Below are 16,088 nucleotides of genomic sequence, written 5' to 3'. Positions count from 1 at the left end.
AAGGCAAAGAGTTGCAGCCATATGTCGCCTATTCAGATTTTGGATGCGCACCTCCCACCCAGCTCCCTCTGTGATTGTACGCAGAGGGAGTCGGCCAGGACCTGCTGATCTGTGCCCAATCACAGCCCAGAACTCTGTGATTGAATACAGAATACATTTTTTACCTTTTTTTTTTTTGTTTTTTTTTTTAATTGCCTGTGTCTTTATAGCAGGGATGTGTAATAAAAAAAAATTGGGGGGGGAATATTCACTTTTAATGAAAAAAACAGTCCAATTTTTTTTTTGTGTATATGAAAGATGTTACGCCGCGAAAATCGTGATTCTCATTTTTGCCAGAATCGTGAAGCTTGTATATAATTAAAGTGGATTTTCATTTTTTTTTTTTTTCGCCTTTAACAGAATTGCAAAATAAAATGTCCTCAAAATTGAGATTCTCTGGCCATGAATCCCGGACCGCACGTGTTTGGATTCTGTAGATCTGGGATTTCTACACGACTCATCCCAGGAGGCAGATTTTGCGATCTTGCGCATGCTCAGAAATGGCGCCGATCTCTGGCAGTTTACGGACAGAGGTCTGTGGTATGTCTGCACATGGGGGGGGGGGGGGTCTGGCGCACCGTGAGGGAAATCCCCTCTTGGATGGCGGTTGTCAGACCGATTTGGCGCTGTTGGGAGATTTCCGCTTTCAGTGTCGGTTCAGTTCACGCTGCAGCGCTGTCTGAGATTGGATTTGATTCGTATTGCTATGCAAATCGCATGCGATGTCCATGTATTGCGATTTCAGCCATACAAATAAACTGAATTCGCATTCGGACCAAACTTGCACAGAACCCCTTTTTGCTTTTTTTTTTTTTTTTTTGGTTCGCAACAGAATCGGATCGCGTGTTGACACCCATGTGATCCGATCCCTGTCCGGATTTGCGGATCGCACTGCGATACGTGAACTGATTTGGGTGTCATTTTGACACTCCCAGCAGTTCATAGGGCAGTGTGAATTGCCGGCTGGGAGACTTGCGATGCGGAGAGCCGCAGTGGATTCGCAGGGTTCCCGCATCACAGCAATCCGTGGCCACTCCAGGATTTTGGAGAGTGACATCATCAGGACACATGAAGAGGGCGGGTCTTATCCTGAGGAGATGCTGACAGCACTAGGAATCCCATCGGCCCTTCTCATCCTTCCGCCTCCACCCAGAAAATAAACTTGAACTTTACATTTAAAGAAAATGAAGGGAACAGGCAGGTTTTGAATGCAGGAGACCCCCTAGCCCCTCCCCCATGCATGTACACGAGTGATGTCATCTCATCTCAGCCAATGAAAGCGGCTATATATTGGTACCAGGAAGTCCTCAGCGGCTGGAATGTGGAAAGTATCGTTTTGTGTTGAGAAGATTCTGCGTGGAAAAAATTGTATCAAAATGATCATTTCAGATTTCAAACGTTTGAGTAACTAATGGAATTTTTGGGGGGTATGAGACCCCCTGGCAGGTATTTATTTCTGTCTGGGGGATACGCCCCCCTCTGTGTTCTGTGTACCCCCAAGTCCGGGGAAATCTTCCCAATGGCAAAACTGACGGGGGTTCTAACCCTCCTTTACTCCATCCAGAATAGGGGGGGGGGGTTAATTTTACATTGAACCCCTCTGCCACGTGTCGTGGTCGGCCTCATCCTGTGTAGGGTGATGAGATCTCCCCATTAGATATAAGAGGCACCGATTGGCTGTACATCTGGTGGTTGTAGGAGGGGTCGGTCTGGGTTGTAGGAGGAGTCGGTCTGGGTTGTAGGAGGGGTCGGTCTGGGTTGTAGGAGGAGTCGGTCTGGGTTGTAGGAGGAGTCGGTCTGGGTTGTAGGAGGAGTCGGTCTGGGTTGTAGGAGGAGTCGGTCTGGGTTGTAGGAGGAGTCGGTCTGGGTTGTAGGAGGAGTCGGTCTGGGTTGTAGGAGGAGTCGGTCGGGTTGTAGGAGGGGTCGGTCCGGGTTGTAGGAGGGGTCGGTCCGGGTTGTAGGAGGGGTCGGTCCGGGTTGTAGGAGGGGTCGGTCCGGGTTGTAGGAGGGGTCGGTCCGGGTTGTAGGAGGGGTCGGTCCGGGTTGTAGGAGGGGTCGGTCCGGGTTGTAGGAGGGGTCGGTCTGGGTTGTAGGAGGGGTCGGTCTGGGTTGTAGGAGGGGTCGGTCTGGGTTGTAGGAGGGGTCGGTCTGGGTTGTAGGAGGGGTCGGTCGGTCTGGGTTGTAGGAGGGGTCGGTCTGGGTTGTAGGAGGAGTCGGTCTGGGTTGTAGGAGGGGTCGGTCTGGGTTGTAGGAGGGGTCGGTCTGGGTTGTAGGAGGGGTCGGTCTGGGTTGTAGGAGGGGTCGGTCTGGGTTGTAGGAGGGGTCGGTCTGGGTTGTAGGAGGGGTCGGTCTGGGTTGTAGGAGGGGTCGGTCTGGGTTGTAGGAGGGGTCGGTCTGGGTTGTAGGAGGGGTCGGTCTGGGTTGTAGGAGGAGTCGGTCTGGGTTGTAGGAGGGGTCGGTCTGGGTTGTAGGAGGGGTCGGTCTGGGTTGTAGGAGGGGTCGGTCTGGGTTGTAGGAGGGGTCGGTCTGGGTTGTAGGAGGGGTCGGTCTGGGTTGTAGGAGGGGTCGGTCTGGGTTGTAGGAGGAGTCGGTCTGGGTTGTAGGAGGGGTCGGTCTGGGTTGTAGGAGGGGTCGGTCTGGGTTGTAGGAGGGGTCGGTCTGGGTTGTAGGAGGGGTCGGTCTGGGTTGTAGGAGGGGTCGGTCTGGGTTGTAGGAGGGGTCGGTCTGGGTTGTAGGAGGGGGGTCGGTCTGGGTTGTAGGAGGGGGGTCGGTCTGGGTTGTAGGAGGAGTCGGTCTGGGTTGTAGGAGGGGTCGGTCTGGGTTGTAGGAGGGGTCGGTCTGGGTTGTAGGAGGGGTCGGTCTGGGTTGTAGGAGGGGTCGGTCTGGGTTGTAGGAGGGGTCGGTCTGGGTTGTAGGAGGGGTCGGTCTGGGTTGTAGGAGGGGTCGGTCTGGGTTGTAGGAGGGGTCGGTCTGGGTTGTAGGAGGGGTCGGTCTGGGTTGTAGGAGGGGTCGGTCTGGGTTGTAGGAGGGGTCGGTCCGGGTTGTGACCGCCATTCATCTACATTGTTTCCCTGAATTTTATATTCAGATCTTTTGATGAAATTTTTATTTTGATGAAAATAATTGAATTCTCATATTTGTGTTTCTTGTGATTTATTTTGCAGGACTTTCTCCTGATCTGCAGTCCATGGAACAGATCCGCAGAATCATGCGGCCCACAGACGTCCCCGACACAGGTAAGTGCTCACCCTTTGTATACTGCGGGGGAGGGGCAGTCTGCTCACAGCTCATTGGCCCAGCAATACAACCAATTTCTGGTTTGGGACTGAACCCGGTTCAGATGGAACCCAAAGTCATCCCCTTACGGGGCTCATCCACACTAGCATTGCTCTCTGAAGAGTGATCTGCTTTTGGATTGATCTTCAGAGAGTATTTGGTGGTTAGTTGGGTTTCTCGGTCTCTTTATAACCTTGAACTCCGCAATAATCCACCACAACCACGTGCATTGTGTGCGCTTTCATCGCACTTGCAGAACGGCCCCATTTTACTTGAATGGGTCGTGCTCAACGTGTGCTGCGCCTGCCCAGTGTACCGGGGGGGTAAAATTCCTTGAAACAGCCATTAAAACAAAACCAACGCCATGACATGTCTCCACCCCCAGGGAAAGGGGGAGAGCAGCTGAGGGGGCTGTAAGGGCAGTAAAAACGCAGCTTATAGAGGAACTACAGTCTGCTCACTTCATTTGTAATAAAAACATCTTTGCCATTCTGAAGCTTCCCTCCAACCACTTTGCATATTTTTATATATACTGTGATTAAATATGTTGCAGAAATCTTCCTCCACTGAAGCTGCTGCCTGTTCACTTCCTGGATTTACACACCCCCCCCCCCCCCCTCCAGCTCTCATTGGCCCTGTTATGAACCCCCCCCAGTATAACAGCCGAGCGGCAATAAACACAGTACCGGGGTGATGCCTGCAGCTGTATAACCCCTGAAAGCCATGGTCGCGGCTAAGGGGTTAAATGTGCAGTTGGGCTTTAATACTGGTTACAGTATTTAATGTCTGATACAATTTTAACCACTTACCCCCCGGACCATATTGCTGGTCAAAGACCAGAGCACTTTTTGCGATTCGGGCACTGCGTCGCTTTAACTGACAATTGCGCGGTTGTGCGACGTGGCACCCAAACAAAATTGGCGTCCTTTTTTCCCCACAAATAGAGCTTTCTTTTGGTGGTATTTTATCACCTCTGCGGTTTTTATTTTTTGCGCTATAAACAAAAATAGAGCGACAATTTTGAAAAAATATAATATTTTTTACTTTTTGCTATAATAAATATCCCCCAAAAATATATAAAAAAAAATTTTTTTCCTCAGTTTAGGCCGATACGTATTCTTCTACCTATTTTTCGTTAAAAAAAATCGCAATAAGCGTTTATCGATTGGTTTGCGCAAAAGTTATAGCGTTTACAAAATAGGGGGTATTTTTATGGCATTTTTATTAATATATTTTTTTTTACTAGTAATGGCGGCGATCAGCGATTTTTTTTTTTTTTTTTTTTTTTTTTTTTTTTTTTTTTCGGTACTGCGACATTATGGCGGACACTTCGAACACTTTTGACACATTTTTGGGACCATTGTCATTTATACAGCGATCAGTGCTATAAAAATGCATTGGATTACTATAAAAATGCCACTGGCAGTGAAGGGGTTAACACTAGGGGGCGGGGAAGGGGTTAAGAATGTTCCCTGGGTGTGTTCTTACTGTGGGGGGGGGTGTGGCCTCACTAGGGGAAACACTGATCCTCTGTTCATACATTGTATGAACAGAAGATCAGCATTTCCCCCGCTGACAGGACCGGGAGCTGTGTGTTTACACCCACAGCTCCCGGTCCCCGCTCTGTAACGAGCAATCGCGGGTGCCCAGCGGCGATCGAGCCCGCCGGGCACACGCACGGGAGTCGGGGGCGCGCGGGGGGCACGTGCCCCTAGTGGCCGCTCGAGGAGCGGACGTATAGCTACGGGCTCTCGCCCAGAAGAGCCAACCTGCCGCCGTATAATGACGGTGGCTGGTCGGCTAGTAGTTAATATTAAAAAAAAAAAAAAGATGCTGCAATAATGAAAAATTTATTGAAGAGGTGGAGCAGATATAAGCTTTCTAAAAGGTACTCGGATTGGTCGTTGGGTTAGTCGGGGGAGGGGGGGGTACGGACTGCCGGACATCTTGGCTTCAATGACCTTGGCTGATGAAGAGTTGAATGGCGATAAATATCGGGCAGTTGTGTTCGGCGCTGTGAAGGTTTCTGTGACCTCAGCCATGTGGAAAGAGATTTAGGGCCAGATTCAGGTAGGAGATACGATGGCGTATCTGAGTCTGAGGCGTCGTATCTCTGAGGCGTCGTATCTCTGAGGCGTCGTATCTCTGAGGCGTCGTATCTCTGAGGCGTCGTATCTCTGAGGCGTCGTATCTCTCTGAGGCGTCGTATCTCTCTGAGGCGTCGTATCTCTCTGAGGCGTCGTATCTCTCTGAGGCGTCGTATCTCTCTGAGGCGTCGTATCTCTCTGAGGCGTCGTATCTCTCTGAGGCGTCGTATCTCTCTGAGGCGTCGTATATCTCTGAGGCGTCGTATATCTCTGAGGCGTCGTATATCTCTGAGGCGTCGTATATCTCTGAGGCGTCGTATATCTCTGAGGCGTCGTATCTCTGAGGCGTCGTATCTCTCTGAGGCGTCGTATCTCTCTGAGGCGTCGTATCTCTCTGAGGCGTCGTATCTCTCTGAGGCGTCGTATCTCTCTGAGGCGTCGTATCTCTCTGAGGCGTCGTATCTCTCTGAGGCGTCGTATCTCTCTGAGGCGTCGTATCTCTCTGAGGCGTCGTATCTCTGAGGCGTCGTATCTCTCTGAGGCGTCGTATCTCTCTGAGGCGTCGTATCTCTCTGAGGCGTCGTATCTCTCTGAGGCGTCGTATCTTGTCGCCTGATTCAAAGAATCAGATACGCCAGAATTTGTCTAAGATACGACCAGCGTAAGTCGCCTACGCCGTCGTATCTTAACTGCATATTTATGCTGGCCGCTAGGGGCGTGTACGCTGATTTACGCCTAGAATATGTAAATCGTCTAGATACGCCTATTCACGAACGTACGCCCGGCCGTCGCAGTACAGATGCGCCGGCGTAAAGTTACCCCTGCGATATGAGGCGCAGCCAATTTTAAGTATGGACGTCGGGCCAGCGTCAAATTTTCCGTTGATTACGTCATTTGCGTAAGTCATTAGCGAATAGGGCTGGGCGTCATTTACGTTCACGTCGAAAGCATTGGCTTTTTGCAGGTTAATTTGGAGCATGCGCACTGGGATACTTTCACGGACGGCGCATGCGTCGTTCGGAAAAAGCGTCATTTACGTGGGGTCACAATAAATTAACATAAAACACGCCCACATGTTCCACATTTGAATTAGGCGGGCTTACGCCGGCCTATTTACACTACGCCGCCGCAACTTTGCTTTGTGAATACTGCACTTGCCTGTCAAAGTTGCGGAGGCGTAATGTAAATAGGATACGTTGCGCCCGCACACAAATACGCGCTCCCTACGTGAATCTACCCCTTAATGTTTGACACGGAAATTTCCTCCCAACAACTGCAGCCAAATTCTGCTGCTGTGCAGAGACCCCCCCCGACGCCTCCTGAGCCCCGGCCAGCGAGTGCAAACCCTCCGCTGTGCGATTTTCTGTGCACCCGTCTCTGCGGGCCGCCTGTCTTCCTCGCGACGTGTTCAGTACAGGGCTGTCAGATGGCGGGTGAGCAAAACATGACGCTGAGACCGCGGCGAGCCGATGTGACCTCTCAGACTGGCGGGGGAGGGGATATTATTTTTTTCAGGCTTGTTCAGCAAAGTGATAAGAGGAAACATTATGGATCTTCTGAGTACAGAAATTTCTAGCGGGAGGATCGGACCGGCCAATGAAAGGGTGGCTTGGCTGCGGCTCCTGTACTTTGCATATTGCTTGTTGTTATTCTGGAATGAACCTGGAAGGCGGATTATCGATCGCGCGGTGGGCTGGAACGTTTCCTTATTCCTGAGAAGAGGAAATCGTTTGTTCTTCAGACGTGCCGCCAATAAATCTGAAGGACTCAATTTTAACCGCTTGCTGACCGAAGTTCATATATAAACGTCAGTAACTGAACTTGTTACCAATTATTGTCGCCTGATCACCCACCTTCCTCCGGGGACCGTGGTAAGTGACCGCTTTCCACAGAGGACATGAGGGACACCCCCCCCCCCCATCTTTGTGAATACTTATTTATTATTTTATTATTATTATTATTTATAATTATTATTATTATTATACAAATAACATGTTCTACCTGCTCTGTCCCAATAGTTTTGCACAGATTGGCTCTAATCCTCCTTTTCTGGGGTCCCCCCCACCAGTGCTCTTGGTTTTGCCTCTTCTCCGAGTGCTGCCATAGCATGTGGGGGGCACTTGTACAAGCTCAATCCCAAGCCAAGCTGTGTGCTTCTATAGACACACCAGCCCTGCTTTCTTCTCTTGCGCTGTAATTGACAGCAGCAGGAGCCAATGACTTTCACCTGTTACCAAGAAGCACCTGCCTGCAACCCCCCCAATTATCCCTCATGAAAGAAGACAGGGGCCTGCCCCCCCCCCTCACTATTTAAAAACGGCACAGCTGTGCAGGGCTCCTCCCACACAAATTCATCATTCACGCAGATCTGTGAATGACTAAACTACAAGTACCATCTCCACGGCGGCAGACGTCTTGTAGTTCTCAATGAGGGCGTTGATGATCTCCCTGCAGTTCAGTGTCAGGAGGTAGCGGCAGACCTCTGTGGGAGGAGCCTGACGTTGCACCCGTTCTGCAGACTGCTGAATAAAAATGTGTGCATTGATTGATTTATTTTGAAAGGTGAACTTCTCCTCTAATAACTGTTGGATCTCCTAGAACTCAGTCCAGTCTACAAAATCCAATTACAGTAATTAGAGGTTAACTGATGAGGGCTTTTCTCTGGCCGAATCCGATATTTAGAAATCGGGGAGGCCAATGGGCGATATATGTTGTTGATATTTTAGGCCGATTCCCCCCCTTATCTCAGAAAATCTAGGGTGGGGAGGAGGTTATTTAGGATGGAGAGATGGGGTGCAGCCTGTTAGTGCCCATAGTATCCATTGGTACCCACCAGTGCAGCCCATCAGTTCCACCTTATCAGTGCCCACCAGTGGAGCCTGTCAGTGCCCACCAGTTCAGCGCCTGTAAGTGCCACCTCATTAGTGCCCCCCAGTTCAGCGCCTGTTAATCTGCACTGGTGGGCACGATCGGTGCCCACCTCATCAGTGCCCGCCAGACAGTACAGCTCTTCAGTGTCATTCACTGCCAGTCTGCCACCTCATCAGTGCCCACCAGCGGAGCGCTCCCAGCTCCATTCCGCCCCCTCGCCTGGCCAAAGACGGATCCATTCGTCCCCTGACATGCTGCGCACCTCGCCTCTGCCTCCACACTACAAACCCCAGAATGCAGCGCAGCGAGTAACAGCCAATCGGCGGCCGCTGCTGCCGACTTCCTCCACTGGGGAAAAACAGACAGCAGCTGTGATAGCAGCCGTTTAGAATAGACAGTGGGCGGGGATTTCCACCCAGCACGCCCCAGCCTCTGATCCCTCACAATCGGCCTTTTTGTACATAATAATCGGCCGATGCCAATTTCTTAAAAAAACACAAAATATCGGCCGATATATCGGTCGTCCTGCAACTGTAATACCTCGGATTACGAGTATAATTGGCTCAAGAAGAATGCTTGTAATCCAAAGCACTCGCATATCAAAGTGAGTTTCCCCATAGGAAATAATGGAAACTCGGATAATCCGTTCCACTGCTTGTCTATGCAGTACTGCATGTGGCCAGAGGTGCGGGGGCGCCAGAGACACTCGGGGGTCTCTGAGCATCTTTGGTGCCGCCGCTCCTCTGGCCACATGCAGTACTGCACACTCCAGCGGCTTGAATCCTGTGTGTGTGTGTGTGTGTGTGTGTGTGTGTGTGTGTGTGTGTGTGTATATATATATATATATATATACATACATACACATATATACAAAACATTTTTTGTATGGCTCATAAACCGCAATGTTCCCAATCCGAGGTTCCACAGTACCTGTTTATGAAAGCAAAAGGACATAAGTGCGTCAGTAGGTTTTTCCCATCCGGCTGCATAATGTTGTCGCCCCTCTTGGCCAGTCAGGTGTCGGCTGCTTAATATTATGGGATGGGAAGATCCACACATTCATGTCACAGCTGGTCTGAGCTTCACTATAAACAATCCTCTGGATCGGCGCCCAGCAGCGGCTCGGTTACAACATCTGCCTGGTGTTCTGAACACCGCACATTGTGCAACGCCTGGAATCCGGGGGGGGAGGGGGGCGCGATGTGCTGCAGGCCACTTTCCTCTCACTGAAGATGGGAACAGTCAGTTCTTTCTGCGTCTGGCATGTGAGAGTACAGGAGAGTCCCCGGAGGAAACGCACAGGGAAGAACATGCAAACTCCATGCAGATTGTCTTGGCTGGGGGGGGGGGGGGGGGGCTGAACAAGATAACTCGGAGCAGCCAATCCCATTTCGGCTTACAGTATTCAGATCGGAGGAGGGGGAATAATGTTCACTTCGGGTTGCTATGTTTTGCTCCCCTCTAGACGGCGCATGCGCCGTACGTCATAGCACAACTGCTGGGCTGCTGTAACCATGGCGCATGCGCACATCGTAGGAGGCATCTCTCGATGGGAGATACCATTTCAAAGGCACAATATAAACCTCTACAAACAGCGGGGGGGGGGACTGTAGTCCTCAGATGCTGGAGGGTGGCGAGGGACCCGCTGTTTGTGTAGGTTTGAATTGTGCTTGTGAAATAGTATCTCCGATCGAGAGATGACTCCTACGATGTGCGTTTGCTCCCTGGTCACGTCACTCCGGCTGATCGGCAACCCCGGCTGAAGTGCAGCTCCGCCCTGCGCATGTGCGGCCACTATTTGATGGGGGGCACTTCTTGACACAACACCAGGTCAATTTCACCCCCCCCCCCCCCCCCAATCTTTCAGGACGACACCTGGAGAAAGCGGAGCTCCATCTGTTTGCCCAGCAAACACAAACTTAAGCAGGACACTTCCACCACGGCCTCCTCCATTGTTTCCTCCACCCTGGTGGAAGCACCACTTGGGAACCCAGGTCCCGCTATGCTCTCCCAAGGTGCAGGGGGAGGGGTTGTTGCCATACCTTCGCTTTTTTCCTTTTGTGGGCAACCATCCCGACATCCCCCCCCTGTGGGGCGTTCCAGAGCCGTCTTCTCTCTTCCAGCTCGGGAGAAGTATTGGAGGCTGGAGATCCTTGGCCTCAGTCCTGGGCGGGAACAGGCTGCAGAGGCCAGTCGGGGTGTCCTGCCTTTTTGGTTTTATTTTTTTCTTCCTGACACCCCCAAATGTGAAAAACCTTCCAGCATGCCTTTCGATGACCCCGACCTCTGTAGTCTAGACCCATCTGGTGACACGTTGGGTCCTTCAGGAGGCTCGTTGAGCTGCAGGTTGTCCAGTTTCTGGTTTGGGTCGCTCGGTGATTGTTTTCTGTGTTGCCCAATCCCTTAGTTGGACTTTTGGCCTTTCCAAAGGTGAGAGATTTCCTGGATCCCTCACTGGATTAAAAATGTGAAGGTCTTTCATCTTGCCTTAAAGGACAGCCTGAGCTTGTTGGCCGGGATTCTCCTCGGTCACAGGAGTGGAATTGGTTTTGCACTCCTGTGACCCGTTTTCAGCACTGACTGAAGTCCGCTCTATACTGACATCACAGGAGTCGGTCCAGGCACCACGTCATCCTGACAGTCTGGATCCATCAGCTGCCTGGACTGATACCAGTGTCGGCCTGAGACGGCCGCTCCCCTCCACAGCTCAGCGCTCCAATGAGTGAGGAGGAGAGCCGCTGACTGACAGTCTCCAGCTCTCTGCTCGGGGAGCTGTGAGAACCGGGCATCGGTGATCGCTCAGTTCTCAGTGCAGAGGCACTGGGGGGACAGATGCAATATCACCGAGGCAAGTGTATAAACCTGCAAAAAAACATTAGTGAAATCTCGGATTACGAGAATAATCTGTTCCAGGAGAATGCTTGTAATCCAAAGCACTCGCATACCAAAGCAAGTTTCCCCATAGAAGTCAATGGAAATGGAGATGATTTGTTCCACATTGACTTCTATTGCATGCAATACCACATGTGGCTAGAGGTGGGGCGCTGTAGAGCCTCGGAAATACTCGGACAGCTCGGCTGAACTTGGAAAACCCTTGGAAAGGCGCATTTCCGATTTGGCTCTGGCGCCCCCGTACCTCAGGCCAAATTCGGTACTGCATACCGCTGTGGCTTGAATCCTGCTTGTTTTTGTGAGACAGCACTTGCAGACCGAGTCAAGGTTTAAAAAAAGAAAATGCTCATATTGCGAAACGCTCTTTACCCGTGTTACTCGCAGTCCGAGGTTCCACTGTAATCCAAAGTACTCGCATATCAAAGCGAGTTTCCCCATAGAATTCAATGGAAATGAAGATCATTCGTTCCACATTGACTTCTATTGCATGCAATACCGCTTATGGCCAGAGGTGGGGGGGTGCCGTAGAGCCTCGGAAGTACTTGGACAGCTCGGCTGAACTCGGAAACAATTTGCTACAAATGTGAGGAATGCTGGAAGTAGGAGGGATCTCCCATATTGAACATCAGAACCCCTTCCCCCTTCTGTGATGAAGACTAGGAGAGGGGGAGGTGTTTTATTGTTCAGCAATGAAGCTCTGATGACACTGCCTGGGATTTCAGAGGAGGCTCACTACTTGGTGTGTTAACCTCTTGTCTGCCAAGGTACGTGTGATAAATGGCAGTCAATGGGTTAAAGCAAGCTTACTGCAGCCCTGAGCTTGGTACCGGTGTTCTGTCGAAGTGGGGCCCCCCCATCAAATAGTGCCCCCCCCCCCCATGGAATAGTGCCCCCCCCCCCCCCCTCCCCATCGAATAGTGCCCACACATGTGCAGGACGGAGCCACACTCCAGCTGGGTTGCCGATCAGCTGCAGTGACCTGACCAGGATGTAAGTGCGCATCGTTTTGCGGGGGGGGGGGGGGACTGTAGTTCTCACATAGTGCCTCCCTCTTGCGGGGCGGCTTTATCGGGTGCTGATGGTCCGGTTTCCCCGCTGTTTGTTTAGGTTTACGTTGTGGCTGTGAAATGGTATCTCCCATCGAGGGATACCTCCTACGAGGTGCGCATGCGCCATGATTGCCCAGCTGATTGGCAAATCCAAAGTACAGTTTGCGCTATGACGTACGGTGCATGCGCAGTTCATCCCGAGCACTACTTCATGGGGGGGCCCTTGTCTACAGAACAACGGCAACAGACTTTCTAATAGCTGCCCAATCGCTTTTTTGAGGCCTTCAAAATATGCCCCCCCCCCCCCCACCTGCCTGTGATGCTCGCGGTTCCCAGGCTCTGAGGGGGAGGGGGGCTGTCGCTGTAGGAAGCACCTTGCATGGGGAACATCCAATCGCCTCCAAGTAATGACCCCAGAAACGACGTGCGTTTGGTAAATAGCTGCACAAATATCGTGAGACATTAAAACAAAAAATCCACTATTTTATTCCCCAGGGTCTCCACTTTCAGAAAATATGTATTTTATTTTTAGGGGAGGGGTTTATTAATTTCTAGGAAAAACAAAATGTAGATTTTTAACGCATGGAATTTTATTTAACTCAAGGTTAGAGAAGCGCGGCAGGGGGAGGGGAGAATCTGGTTGTACAGAGATGTTTTTCCGGGTGTACGCTTCAATTGTTTTGTATTTAATATTTTTTTGAATCTTCTCTTTTTTCTGACCATTGCGGTTTTCTCTCCTCCTTCTCCTTCCTCAGGTTTGCTGTGTGACTTGTTGTGGTCGGACCCCGATAAAGACGTACAAGGCTGGGGGGAGAACGACCGCGGCGTCTCCTTCACGTTCGGCGCAGACGTCGTCAGCAAATTCCTGAATCGACACGACTTGGATCTGATTTGTCGAGCTCATCAGGTAGGTTTCCGTCGCCGCGCTGCCCATTCTGATTGGCCGAATCATGTTACTGCGTTAATCCCATGTAATGTACCGGGGGGGGGGTGACCCAGGATCAGTCATACCTGAAGAGATCTCCGCACTGTTCCGGGTCTACGACCATTGAGGGGGTCCCACCATCCTTGCTGGAAGTTTCCAACATTGTGCCGCCTTCGCTGTACTGAAATCCCAACCAGTATTGTCAGCGCTGCCCGCCGGACCGCAGAATACCCCTCCCCCCCATCTTATGGAGAAGAGGGAGGAGTTCTGTCCCCAGAAGAGAACGCGGCTCTGGCAACACTACTTGGGATTTGAGGTCACCAGAGGTGGGGGGGTCAGATAAAACAGGAAGTTGGAAGCTCACTGTTTTTATTTTTTATTTTTTGTACTGCAGCATTTGGTGGGTGGGGGGGTTGGGCTGTGTGTGTGTTGTTTTTTTTTTTTTTTTTTTTTTTGCACTTACGGCTTGTAATCCCTCGTACATCCTATGCATTAAGGTGAAAACTTCGACCAATCACCATCCCCCGTTTTACTTGCCTGAGCCCTGGAATGTCCCATGGCGAGGACACTCTTTGCCCCGTGGTTCTCGGCTCTTGATTGGATAGACTGATGGCAGCGCAGCCATTGGCTCCTGCTGCTGTCAATCAAATCCAATGACACGGGGGCGGGGCTGAGTCCTGCATTCAGCGGCTATGGACACCAAATGCTGGACTCGGGAGCGCGCCCGCAAGGTTATCCCTCCCCGGGGAGAGCGCTTTTCCTTGGGGGTTATTCAATGTGGGGAGGAGCCGCCGTCGGACCCAGGAAGACATCGTTCGGGGGCCACAGTGCAAAACGAAGCCCCAGGGCTGATCCTAGGATCACAGGCGCCTGGGTGCAGAAATATTTCTGGCGACCCCCTACATGGGCATCGTCATTTTACTAACTCCTCCCCTTTACAAATGTTTCTATGGCAATGACTCAACCACAGAGATGCTCCCCCAGTCATTACCCCGGGATCCTTACATGATCTCTTATAACAATAAACAAAATACAGGAAGAGAAGCAGAGTACTTTTCATGGGACCGGGAGGGGGGGAGGGGGGGGCTTCTCTGATGGACACAGAGAGGGCTTCTGTTGGATGTTCGGCGCCCCCACCTCTGCAGGCCCCTGGGTGCAATGCACCCTGCCTAGGATGGGCCCTGCAAAGCGCACAGTGGAAGCGAGTATGACATGTTTGTTTTTTAGTATCACTTTAACAAAAGACTTGTTGTGTTCTGTCCTTCAGAAGTTAAACATTTTGTCTGATCTCTGTCTTCCCCTCCCCCCTCCCCGGAGGTGAAATGACGGTTTGTCTCTCTCCTCCCTCTGCCAGGTAGTAGAAGATGGTTATGAATTCTTTGCCAAGCGGCAGCTGGTCACGCTGTTCTCCGCTCCGAACTACTGCGGGGAGTTCGATAACGCCGGAGGGATGATGAGCGTGGACGAGACTTTGATGTGCTCCTTCCAGGTATGAAGACGATCGTATGAATTGTTATTATAGAAGAACTACAAATCGTTCCCTTCCCCCCGGGTGAGGGGAGCAGCACCACCGCTTCAGAATTCACCCCTCCCCCAATGACCAATCTAGAGGGGAAATCACTTCTCCTAAGAGCCCATTCACACCTAGGCAGACAAATTCACGGCGTTTTGTCGCCGCAAATCGCGGTACAAATAGCGTTTTGTACCGCGATTTGCGGCGACAAAACGCCGGTATTGTCCGCCTAGATGTGCCCCAAGATTACACCCTCTATGGAGATGGTTCCCATCTCCTAGCCGAACGCCGAAAGCCGCCTGAAAAAAAGGTCCGGGACTTGTTTTCAGGCGGCAGGCGTGGAGATGTGACCATCTCCATAGAGGGAAATGTGTTTTCATCCCTCTGGCGGCAGCGGCGTCACACTACAGGCGACAAAACGCCTAGGTGTGAATGGGGGCTTAGTGTGTGAAATGACAACCAGCAGGAGGATCTTCAGACTGTCAGCGCCCATCAATCCCTGTCCGGGGATCCCACGCCGTTCTCACCCGGGGGGGAGGGGGGGGCTATTCTGCGGTCTTCGGGTCCCTGGCACTGCCATGTGAACTAAGGGAAGCCAGTTATGACTGGTTTAAAGAACATTTATAGATTTGCCACTTGACCTCTGGAAGATTTAACCCCCCCCCCCCCCCCCCCCCTCGTGACCAGGCCATTTTTGCGATACGGCACTGTGCTACTTTAACTGACAATTGCGCAGTAATGCAACACTGTACACAAACATAATTGATTTAATTTTTGCCCCACAAATGAGCTTTCTTTTGGTGAGTTTTGATCACCTCTGCGGCTAAAATTTTTGCACTATAAACAAAAGACTAAAAACTACAAAAAAAATATATAAAAATGCTATAAAACATCCAATAAAAAGTCTATAATTTCTCTCATAGGTGTATTTTATACGATGGAGACAGAATATCAACCAAAACTCCAGAGAGATCACATGATACAAATGTTATACATGGAGGAGAATAAGTATTTGACCCCCTTGGTAGTTGGGGGAGGTTCCTCAGTAGTTGGGGGAGGTTCCTTGTTGGGAAGCACAGAGGTCAGACGTTTCTTGTAGTTGGGGGAGGTTCCTCAGTAGTTGGGGGAGGTTCCTTAGTAGTTGGGGGAGGTTCCTTGTTGGGAAGCACAGAGGTCAGACGTTTCTTGTAGTTGGGGGAGGTCCCTTAGTAGTTGGGGGAGGTTCCTTAGTAGTTGGGGGAGGTTCCTTGTTGGGAAGCACAGAGGTCAGACGTTTCTTGTAGTTGGGGGAGGTTCCTTAGTAGTTGGGGGAGGTTCCTTAGTAGTTGGGGGAGGTCCCTTGGTAGTTGGGGGAGGTTCCTTAGTAGTTGGGGGAGGTTCCTTAGTATTGGGGGAGGTTCCTTGTTGGGAAGCACAGAGGTCAGACGTTTCTTGTA

The 16,088-nt window shown here is 51.1% G+C and overlaps 1 protein-coding gene across 1 annotated transcript in view; it reads left to right on the top strand.

Annotated features, from left to right (window-relative positions):
- Nucleotides 1–16,088, top strand: part of PPP1CB (protein phosphatase 1 catalytic subunit beta) — a gene marked incomplete at its 5' end in the record, with an annotated part of 38,165 nt that overhangs the window by 13,906 nt on the left and 8,171 nt on the right. The window contains 3 exon segments of the mRNA XM_040351867.1: nt 3,204–3,275; nt 12,970–13,121; nt 14,494–14,628. Of these exon segments, the coding sequence (XP_040207801.1) occupies nt 3,204–3,275; nt 12,970–13,121; nt 14,494–14,628 (359 nt within the window).

This window comes from Rana temporaria, chromosome 4 (assembly GCF_905171775.1).
Source record: "Rana temporaria chromosome 4, aRanTem1.1, whole genome shotgun sequence".
Lineage (NCBI taxonomy): Eukaryota > Metazoa > Chordata > Amphibia > Anura > Ranidae > Rana > Rana temporaria.
Note: the sequence above shows the minus strand (reverse complement) of the source record. Positions and strands in the feature narration are given on the sequence as shown.